Here is a 9,828-nt window from a genome sequence, read left to right on the forward strand (position 1 = left end):
GTGGAGGAATTATAAGCAAAAGACATTATTTTACTACAACTCTCTAAATACCTTACAAAACTCTTGAAGTGTCTAGCTTTAACCAAAAAAAAAAAAAAGATAAAATAGAGTCAGTAGCTGCCGACACACTAACAAAAGCAAAAGTAGAGAAGAAAATATGGTCTTCTGCCGGTCACACTCTTCCTCTTCCAAAAATCTCTTTTCAAGAATAAATCTAAAGTTGCTATTATTTATAGTACTTTCGTAAGATTAGTAACAAGAAGAGTGTACAGATGGGGTTTCTTTTATTGAGTGCTGATAATACTATTGAATATACTGAGTAAGCCACTTCCATTTTTCCTCTGCAGATGTTGCTACTGCCACCATTCATCAATTTTAGGCTGAACAGGAAGACACAATAACCTTACAGAGTCAGTGAAGAAATTATGTAAAATGGACCATAAGGAGCATCAAAAAAATTGTGATCCACAAAGGGGTACAGGAATAAGACAAACAGAGTATCAGAGTGACTCACTATGACACTTTACTAATCTTGCTGTTAACCGACTACAGGCATAGTTTTAGCCCTGGCTCCTGTGGCTTTTTTCCAAAGTGAAGGGCTGATAGAGAGGCTATTATTTACCTCTATATTCCTTGAGTACAGCTCCTCAAAATACAAAAGACAGGCTATCAAAAAATCCTTGCTTTACAACATGGAAACTTTGTATTTCAGCCAAAAGAGCAGTTGAGCACTGTCCCATTTGATCCTGACAGAAAGGATTGTTGGAAGACCAACAATATTTTTATTTAGATCAACTTGCCTACATGCCTTAAGAGAGCTGAACTGGGACAAGGTGCGTCTGAATGTTTTCAATACTGTAAATATTACATTTTTTTCTCATTAATTCTCTCTTGTCCCCAGCTATCTTACTCAATGCTGAACAGTTAAACAATAGCCAAAAGCCTTTCCTTATTCTGCTCAATGGAATGTGTTCTCCATCACACTGCATTTACAACAATATCCACCGCTGTCATATAAATGCTTTTATGGCATTGACCTGTGCAACATCTGTGCAGGAAAGGAAAGTTTATTTTGGGTGGTGTTTTTTTTTTTTTTTTTTTTTTTTTTTCAGTGCAAGAAGTGTATTTTTACTTTGCTTCAATTACTTTCCCCTGTTATTTTCAAAATTCCAAGACATTATAAAATAACTTCTTTGAAAATGACGTGTTTGATGACGGTGATTCGAGACACTGACAAACCCTGTTAGAGCATTCTTTAAAATTAGTATTTATTCAGTTCCTATTGTGTGTTCACAGTGATGTTTACCAATACATTATTTTCTAGCAGTGACTCTGGAGCAAGAAACTTTTCAAACTTTCCATGATTTCAAACCTTTACCTTGTTCCACTCCTCCTTTCAGCTGACATCAACATTCAGTGGTAAGTCAGATCAGAACAATTCAGTTGTTGTATATTTCTACTGATATTAATGAAAGAATGCCAAGGAAAAGTTTTTAAGAGTAGAGGCTTGGTGGAAGCCTTGTATAATTTTGTATCTTTGACCTTGCCTGAAATTGAAGCCAGCTTGTCCATGGCAGGTAGGCAATTACTGCAAAATTAAAGAAAGGAAATGAAAATCCTAAGATGCAGCTTTAGCCAGAGGTCCGAATGTTCAAGGAGAACTTCTAAGCACACACAGTACTAATCACGGCCCCACTCCTTTGTGCAATCTGACCAGACCAAATGGCTGATCCATGCACACCAGTCTAGTTTATTGGCAGGTAGTCTAAACTTAAATTCCTAGGCACAGCGTGGATATTTTCAACCACGCAGTCAGCCATCAACATTAACAGAAACACGCAAGCCCCACAGCTGGATGTACTTGATTCGATTCCAAGCTCTGCACTGCAACTGTAGCCAGGAAACCAGAAGCACTCACATACTGCACTCAGGAGTGCAACTGAAAACCTCAACCATGGTTTTAATCCTTCGGCTCAACTATGTAAGGGAGGAGACATTTTGCAGTCTGTCCTAAATGGCATCCTCTTTTGTCTATGCTGGTAGCAGTGCCTAACCTACCAAGCTCAAAATCAACTCTAGTACATTAAGAAAAGTGGCAAATCACACCTGATTACAGCCTGTCCACACATGAAGTGACCTCTCAGGTCAAGAGATCCAAAACAATGCAAGTATATTCCTGACTTGGAAGGGACTCACAAGGATTATCAAGTCCAACTCCACACAGCACCATCCAAAATTCAAATGGTATGTCTGAGAGTGTTGTCCAAACACTCCTTGAACTCTGGCAGCTTGGAGCTGTGACCTCTGCCCTGGGGAGCCTGTGCCAGTGCCAAACCACCCTCTGGTGAAGAACCTTGCTCCAGGCTCCAACTTGACCCTCCCCTGACCCAGCTCCATGCCATTCCCTTGTGTCCTGTCGCTGTCATCAGAGAGCAGAGATCAGCACCTACCCCTGAAGAACAAAGACTGCCATGAGGCTTCCCCTCATCCTCCTCTGCACTGGGCTGCACAAACCAAGGGACCTCAGCTGTTTCTCATACATCTTGACCTCTAGGCTCTCCATCGTCTTCATAGCCCTCCTTTGGATGTTCTGTAATAGCTTCTTATATTGTAGCACCCAAACCTTCACTCAGTGCTTGAAGTGAGGCCACATAGCACACAGCAGAGCAGACAATTCCTCCCCTTGCCCAGTGGCAGTGCAGAGCCTGATGCCCCCACGGAATGGCTGGCCCTTTGGCTGCCAGGGCACATTGCTGACTCAGACTCAACTTGCCATCAACCAGAACTCTCAGATCACTTTCTGTGATACTGCTCTCCAGCCTTTCATCCCCTAGTCTGTACATATATCCAGGGCTGTCCTGTCCCATGCGCAAAATTCAGCACTTGCTCATGTTAAAAATCATACAGTTGCCCTGCCCTCCAATTTGTCAAGATCTCTCTTTGAGGGATTCAACAGCTCCTCACAATTTACTGCTGTCCACAAACTTAGTATACCTTCAAGTCCCGTATCCAAGTCATTGATGAAAATATTAAAGAGAGACGGCCCTAAAACTAAGTCTTGTGGAATCCCACTGGTGACTGGTCTGCAACCTGACGTAACCCCATTTACTACAACCCTCAGCACTCAACCCATCAGCCAGTTCTTCATCCACGACGCTGTATTTCTGTCTAGCAGCTTACCAGACATTTTGTCCAGAACAATACGGTGAGAAACAGTATCAAACACTTTGCTGAAATCCAAAATAACATCAACTGGCTTTCCTCAGTCAACTACGTGGGTAAACCTTGTCATAAAAGTTAATTAAGTTTGCCAATTATGCTCATTAAACATTACACCTCATAAACCCAAGTTGGCTGTGACCAATGACTGCACTGTCTTTCAAGTGTTTTTCAGTAATTCCCAGAAGAATCTCCTCCATAATTCTACCAGGCACTGAAGGGAGATCAACCTGTCTGTACTTAACCAGTGTTCTTTCTTCCCCTCCTTGAAAACTGGAACAATGTTTGCTAGCTTCCAGTCAACTTGGACCTCTCCAGACTCCCAGGGTCATTGAAAATTAATCAAGAGGTCTCACAATGTTTTGGAATTGCCTGTTCCCCATGCTCTTAAGAGGTGGTACTTAAAAAGCAACCAGTGGACCCTAATGCTTTCAGAAGCACCCCAATTGCTAAGGAGTTTGTTTCAGATCTTAAGCAGTAAACTTCATGTAGAAAGCAAACAACTGGAACCAGATTTATAGAATCATAAGGCTAAACGGGAGGGACCTCAAAGAGGTTTTTAGTCCAATCACCAAAGCAGGGTCAAAACTAAATTCAGACCATGTTGCTGAAGGCTAGATGCAGTTGAGTTTCAAAAACCTTCAAGAGAGACCACTCAGCCTTTTTGGGCAACATGTTCAAATACTGAATTGTCTTCCCAGGGCACTGTGTTGTTTTTTTTTCCCCCCTCATACTCAGTATCAAAACCTCTAATGCCTCAAATTAAACTGTTGTCTCATGCTTCCACTGTGCAGAGTACAGATACAAGGTTCATCTTCTTGAAAACACCCTTAGAGGTATGGGAAGGCTGCTATCATGGGTGGGATCTGAGCCTCATCCAAGCCTATCTAGGCTGAACCAGTCCAACTCCCTTGGTCTCTCCACACCAATGAGGAGCTTCTGTCCTTGACCACCTTGGTGGCCCTCTATTGACTGCAATTACATTTAGATTGATCTTTTTTGTACCGGAGGACACGAACCTGGTATTTCAGATGGGATCTAAAAAGTGTTGAGTATAAAGAAAAAACTCCTCTTGATTTGTCAGCCTGTGGATAGCCCACCACGCTTAATTTTCACTGCAAGAAAGCTGAGAACAGTGCAGAGTCTCCCAGAGATACCATCTTTAGATTGAAGACAGCAAAGGATTCCTTAATAAAGATGAAAAAGTTTTGTCCCAGCCAGTACTTTAGATTAATCCTCAGGCTGATAAGAAGTTCACTAAATAACAAGGGAAAGTAACCAAGCCTACAGCTCTGCAACCATGTATCTTTTACTATTCCTCATAGTATCTACATTGGTCAGTAGATAACTGAAAAACACAAAGCAGATTCTGGGAGTACAAGCCAGGAGTCACAGTGCTTTAATTTGGTAACTAGATTGTTTAAATTCACACAGTGTTGCACAAGCTTTACCTATCCTCCCTATGAATTGAGGATGGCAACTGAATAAAACTTTTAAAAAAAAGGCAGAATACAATTTTGTGTTTCACAGGTGCATAAAATACTAAATAACATACTTTAGTATAAAATACTAAATTAAGAAAACTTGGACTGGCCTTTTAGAAGAAAGAAAAAAAAGTGACACAAGGCTTCCAAAATACTTTTATTTGTAAGAGTATTCCTACAATATTTTTTTTTTTAAAGCCTCAGAGTTTACTATCTTACATACTTCAAAATGCTTCTCTATAAGAATCATACACTTTCAATGTCTCAGTTCCAAGTCTATCTGAAATATTTTGTTTGGGTTTTTTTCCCCCCAATCAGAAATTCTTGTTCTGTAATCTTCTAATGCAAGTGTCATTTGTAAATGACTTTTTCAGCTCTGACAAAGAAAAAGTCTGAAACTGTCAATATGAAAAGCCATTTATTTTGTTACTTTCTTCCCCCCAACATTTCAGCTTTTAAACACATGGAAAATTTTAGTGAAATGAGTGAATCAGACAAAATCCAATGAGATTCCCTGGCCAACGTGAATTGAAAACCTTAAACCTAAGGAAGAATTAAGTTGCTCTTGAGAGGCAGCCAGCTGGTCAGTCATATAAAGGCAGCAGATGAGCCTGGAGAGAACATGAACAGCACATTCAGCTTTGAAGGACAAAGGTAAAAACAGAAGACAGTAAATGGAAAGATATGCTAGGAGATTACATAAATAAAAGAGATCACCATCTCCCAAGATTGCTCAGTGCTGGATGTTTGCAGTCAGTTGCTCTTCAGGAAGAATGATGGGTTAATAAATCCCTGCAGGTCTGTCCCACCATCCAGGAAATCCTGCCCATGCAGGATAGCACCAGAAAAGTGACACGTGATATGAACATCTACTGCTGAGCTAAAATTGTGCCCGCCACAACAAAAGCTGCTAAAAGCAGAGGTGATTCTATACCACTTCCTCATCTACCCACATCCTCCCTCACCCAGTCTTTGCTCAGTTCACAATAGCTGAGTACCACTATGAGACATGGAGAGGCTCCTGAAACCACCCACAAGTCAGTTCTACATGACAGCCTTCTGCATATAGTAACTTCACAGCTTTTCTCTAATGGAATAAGATCACCTCATCTGCAGAAGCTGACAACACAGAAGTTGCATTCAAGTTGTACAGACATCTTTGGGTGGCAAACACATGCACAGAAATAAGGGAATGTAAACAAGACTGTGCTTTCCAGAAATGATTTTTTCCAGACAAGCAGACAACAAAAATGAAAAACACAAAACAAGCACCACCACACCCAGAAACTTACCTGAAATCACATTTTCCCCATCTACCCTAATAAAGCTGCAATAGCGCATGCAACTAGGACAAAAGACAGGTGTAAGAAGTTACCCGATGTTTACTTTGGGCAACATCACTTTTATTGTTTCCCACTGCACAATCAGGAACACTAAGCAGGTAAGTCAACTCCTTTTTTTACCCCTAACACAGGAATGACACCATTGACACACTGCCAAGTGCACTGGCTGGTGATAGAGAAAGAACTTGTATTTCCAACTCCAGTTTTCTACCATTCTGACTTCCTAACATGATGTTTAAACTAAAGTATACCCTTATTTTACTCAGGCCAGTATTATCCAGTAAGTTTTTCAGACTTTGCCTAAATACTCTAAATTATTGCTGTCTACCATAACTACAAACAGTGCTACATGGTTGTTCACAGTTTTTTTACTTGCTTCTGTATAGATGACATATATTTAATTCGAAAGCTTTAGTCAGCACAGGATGAATGCTTTGCCAGTTCTTGAAGAACAACTGTGGTCTGAAAAATAAGGATCTGATTCAGAAGTGCACATAAGTGCATGCAAAAGTTTAAGCTTGTGCTTAACTCCAGTCTTGAAGTGATTATTTCTGTTTGAATAGCACATGATTTTTCACTATCACAACCCATTTTGATGGCTGAAAAAAAGATGGGCTGTTTTCACCATCTGCTGCGATGCCTTATTTTGGGACATCCTGTCCTTCCCAGAAGAGAACAAAGTTGGGAAATAAACTGAAGCCCATTACCTTTAAAAATGCTTTTCATCAGTATAGTTGCCAGGAGGAAAAAAAAAAAAGAAAGAAAAAGAAAAAACCAACAATCCTCTACACATAAACAATCATAGAAATGGAAATTGAGTATGTTTCTTAATGTTCTATCAAACATGTAAATGCAATGTACAACCTATTATGTTAGCTAATATGCCAGCGTGCAGTTGCCAGTGTAGTGGCCAGTTCATTTGAAACAGTAACCAAGTGACAGCTAAACCTGGAAAGGCAACTTGATTTGAGAGTGTACTGTTTATGGATATACCACGCAATGAAAGCTGCTGCAGTTCCACAGAAGCTTCCTTCCAAGAAGGGCAGAGTTTAAGCTTGATAATGACTTCAGCCTCGTAATGATCACTCCAGGCAGTCTGGACAGTCTTATTTCCACATCTCTACAGGAAGGATAATTATAATAGTTACGTGGCTAAAACTGGAAGCTGACCTACCTGCTAAGAATGGCTTTGGATACAGGCCCTCCGAATCAGGATTGTAAGCTGCCTTCGAGTGTGCCTTGGAGCCAACTTTCAAAGCACAGCATTCCAAATGCAGCACAAAGCCACCTTTTAATCCTTCCTCTGTCCTCCCGAAATCTTTTACGAATTTCCAGTCATATTTCCTCATTTCAATCTGTTTACCTTCCCCTACATCTAGTTAAAACCGCACGAAGAACACTAAAACAAGAAAAGAACCAAGGCGACTCAAGCGCGAGCGTCGCCAAGAGACGAAAAGGAAGCGACAAGCCGAGAGCCGCTCCGGCTCCGCCAGGTAGGCAGCTGCCGCTAACTACTAAGCACGCCGCCGCAAGCGCCGCGCTGCCGCCGGAGGGCGAGGCGACCCGCAGCGCCCCTGCTGCTCCGGCAGAGCCCAGCCGAGGGCTTCCCGGGGGGCTCCGAGGGCCCCGCGAGGACGAGCCTCTCCCGACCCCCAGGGCGGACAGCCTGGGGCCGCCCGCCCGCGTAGCGCCGAGTAGCTGCCCGCGGGCCCGCCGGCCCTTACCAGGGAGAGCACTTTGTAGGTGTTGGGGTCCTTGCTTTTGCCGCCCGGAGCTTTCTCCGGCTCCTCGGCCACTTCCAGGGCCGGCAGCATGGGCACGGCCGCAGCCTGCAGCTCGCCGTCGGCCGCCCCTCTCCCGCCGAGGCCCTCCTGACGGCCGTTGCCCGCCGCCTTCTCCCCGTTGCCCTGCATGCCGCCCGCCGCTCTGCCCTCCGCCGTCCCGGCCGCCGTTATTAATAGCGCGGCGGCCCGGTCCGACCGGCCCCGCCCCTACGGGAGCGCGGCCGCCGGCAGCCCCCACTCCCACGCTGGCGGGGCCGAGCCGGGCCGAGGCCGCAAGCCGCGGGTACGGCCCCGTTGCCCGCCCTCGGCCTGCAGGGCCCGGCCGTCTCTCCGCAGGCACGGCCCGGCCGCACCTGTGCTGGTGAACCTGCAGCTTGGGTGTGCGCGGGCGTGAGGCGCCGTCACCGCGAGCACGAAACAGCAGCTGGCAGGCAGTGTTTACAGGGCAGAGTGGAGAACGTCGCTTCTCACTCGAGGCGACTTGGGGTTAGCTGTCCCAGCATTAGTGCAGTGCCTGTGTATGTACCTCCTAGGTACCCTTCTGCACACACCCTTCTGTGTCTTCTGTTTAGAAGTACTCATCCATGGTTTGACCTCTCCCTGCCTATTCTCACTAATTCAGCCCTACTGTTTGATAAGGGAGAGGTGCACTGTTAGCTTTTTTTAATGACCCTACTTGACAGCTTGCTCCAGGATTATAAATCTGGCAGTTTGTTATCAGTTCCACATGGACTATGAGCCTACTGGTTGCTTGAAAGGTTCAGGGAATGCTTTGTTGGTCATTTCTCCAAGAAACATGGAAGTCTTCAGTAACATCAATATTTGGAAAGTCTCCTTATGCTTAAAATTGTGAAAAATTAGCAGCTTGGCATAGGAGAACCTGGATGTGTGTGGTGGACACCAAGCTGAATAGGAGCCAGCAATGTTACTTTGCTATGAAGAAGGCCAGTGGTATCCTGGGCTGTGTCAAGGCAATATATTGCAAGCAGGTGGAGGAAGGTCGCCTCTACCTAGCACCTGTGAGGTCACACCAGTAGGTCCTGTGCTGTGATCCACCACACAAGAGATGTAGACATACTGGAGAAGATGCGGACTTCTGAGAAGGGCCATGAAGATAAGGAAGAGATTGGAGCACCTCTCTTGTGAGGAGTGCCTGAAAGATTTGGGACTGTTCAGCCTGGAGGCTAAACAGGAATTCAGGAATGATTTCATTAACATTTATAAATACCTGAAGAATGGGTGCAAAAGAGACAGAACCACTGTTACGATTCTTTTCAGTTGTTTCCAGTGAGCACTGAGAAACAAAATGAAATAGAGGAAGTTCCCACTGAAAATCAGGCAGCAGTTCTGTGTTGTGTAGGTGATGGAGCACTGACACAGGTTGTCCAGAGAAGCTGTGGTGTCTCCTCCTCAGAGATCTTCAGAAGCTGCCTGGACATGATGATGGGCACAATCGTTTGAGTGTCCCTGCACGGGCAAGGGTTTGAGCTGATGGACACTGAAGACACCTCAGCTATCCTATGAAAGAACTCATTTTCCATTATTGCTTATACTTTATGTATAGCTATATATATTGAAATTAGATTGTCTTTCATTCTAATGTGGTGATGGCTTTGAAATACAAGGACTTGAGAAGTCTATAGCAGATTTTGGGCAGCCTGGTCTAGCATTAAATGAGGAGGTTGGTGGCCCTGCATGTGGCAGGAGGGTTGGAGATTCATGATCCTTGAGGTCCCTTCCAACCCTGGCCATTCTGTGATTTTCTTGTGATTTTGTTCCCTTCCAAAATGTTACTACTCTGTTTTCTATTTCAGCTGAGTCTCATAATCAAATGGCCACTACAATTTCCAGGTTGAACAAAAATTGTAAAGATTTAGCATTTATTTAACGTTTATAGAATTACTGCTACTACAGCTCACAGCATAATAAAGATCTGGGTAAGAGTGACTGCATATGCCTGTCATCACCTTCTGAGTCACATTCTGGCCATTTTGACTC

General features: G+C 43.8%; 1 protein-coding gene across 3 annotated transcripts in view; it reads right to left on the reverse strand.

Annotated features, from left to right (window-relative positions):
- ENPP1 (ectonucleotide pyrophosphatase/phosphodiesterase 1) overlaps positions 1 to 8,056 on the reverse strand; it is a 51,891-nt gene extending 43,835 nt beyond the window's left edge. For 2 of the 3 annotated variants that reach the window (XM_090135789.1, XM_031610569.2), the window contains exon 1: positions 7,771 to 8,054. In XM_090135789.1, coding sequence (XP_089991915.1) covers positions 7,771 to 7,959 — 189 coding nt within the window. In that variant the 5' untranslated portion in view covers positions 7,960 to 8,054. Of the gene's footprint in view, positions 1 to 7,770 lie in introns of all 3 variants that reach the window. The other variant, XM_090135790.1, reaches the window with a different exon arrangement.
- Between the last annotated feature and the right edge of the window lie 1,772 nt (positions 8,057 to 9,828).

The sequence above is a fragment of the Phasianus colchicus genome, chromosome 2, assembly GCF_987193195.1.
Source record: "Phasianus colchicus chromosome 2, bPhaCol1.hap1.1, whole genome shotgun sequence".
Classification (NCBI taxonomy): Eukaryota; Metazoa; Chordata; class Aves; order Galliformes; family Phasianidae; genus Phasianus; species Phasianus colchicus.